We start from the raw sequence: 580 nt of genomic DNA on the forward strand, positions 1-580 counted from the left end.
CTACATCATCCAGCCCATGGGACTGCAACCCATCATGGTGTACTGTGAAATGAATGAGGCAGATGGGGGCTGGACCGTGATCCAGAGGAACCGGCAGGGCACGGATATCACCTGGGCCGAGTCCTGGAGCACCTACAAGCATGGCTTTGGGAATGTGCACACTGAGTACTGGCTGGGCACTGAGTATATCCACCAGATCACCAGGCAGAAAGTCTACCAGGTCAGGTTTATCATATGGGATGCTGCAAACAACAAAAGGTTTGCAGACTACAACCTGTTCAGCCTGGATGATGAGTCCCAGGGCTACAGGCTGAGGCTGGGAGCGCACTCAGGGACAGCAGAGGATGCCATGGATTCAGATAATCCTAGGAAAGTGCACAACAACATGAAGTTCTCCACAAAGGATCGGGACCAGGACACTTACAGAGGGAACTGTGCCTCCCGCTATGGGGGTGGGTGGTGGTACTCAGCGTGTTACTCCGTGCGGCTCAATGTCAAGGGAGCCATCACATGGGGCAGGCTGTGCAAGGGGAACTGCAGAGCCTCAGCCATCCTCATCAAACCTGCTCCATACCACTAG

The 580-nt window shown here is 54.5% G+C and overlaps 1 protein-coding gene across 1 annotated transcript; it reads left to right on the forward strand.

Annotated features, from left to right (window-relative positions):
* The first annotated feature begins 34 nt into the window (after positions 1 to 34).
* Positions 35 to 580, forward strand: LOC103803826 (fibrinogen-like protein A). Its single transcript, XM_009076402.1, has one exon. The coding sequence runs from the start codon at positions 35 to 37 to the stop codon at positions 578 to 580; it is 546 nt and encodes a 181-aa protein (XP_009074650.1).

This window comes from Acanthisitta chloris, unplaced genomic scaffold, assembly GCF_000695815.1.
Source record: "Acanthisitta chloris isolate BGI_N310 unplaced genomic scaffold, ASM69581v1 scaffold37336, whole genome shotgun sequence".
Taxonomy (NCBI): Eukaryota; Metazoa; Chordata; class Aves; order Passeriformes; family Acanthisittidae; genus Acanthisitta; species Acanthisitta chloris.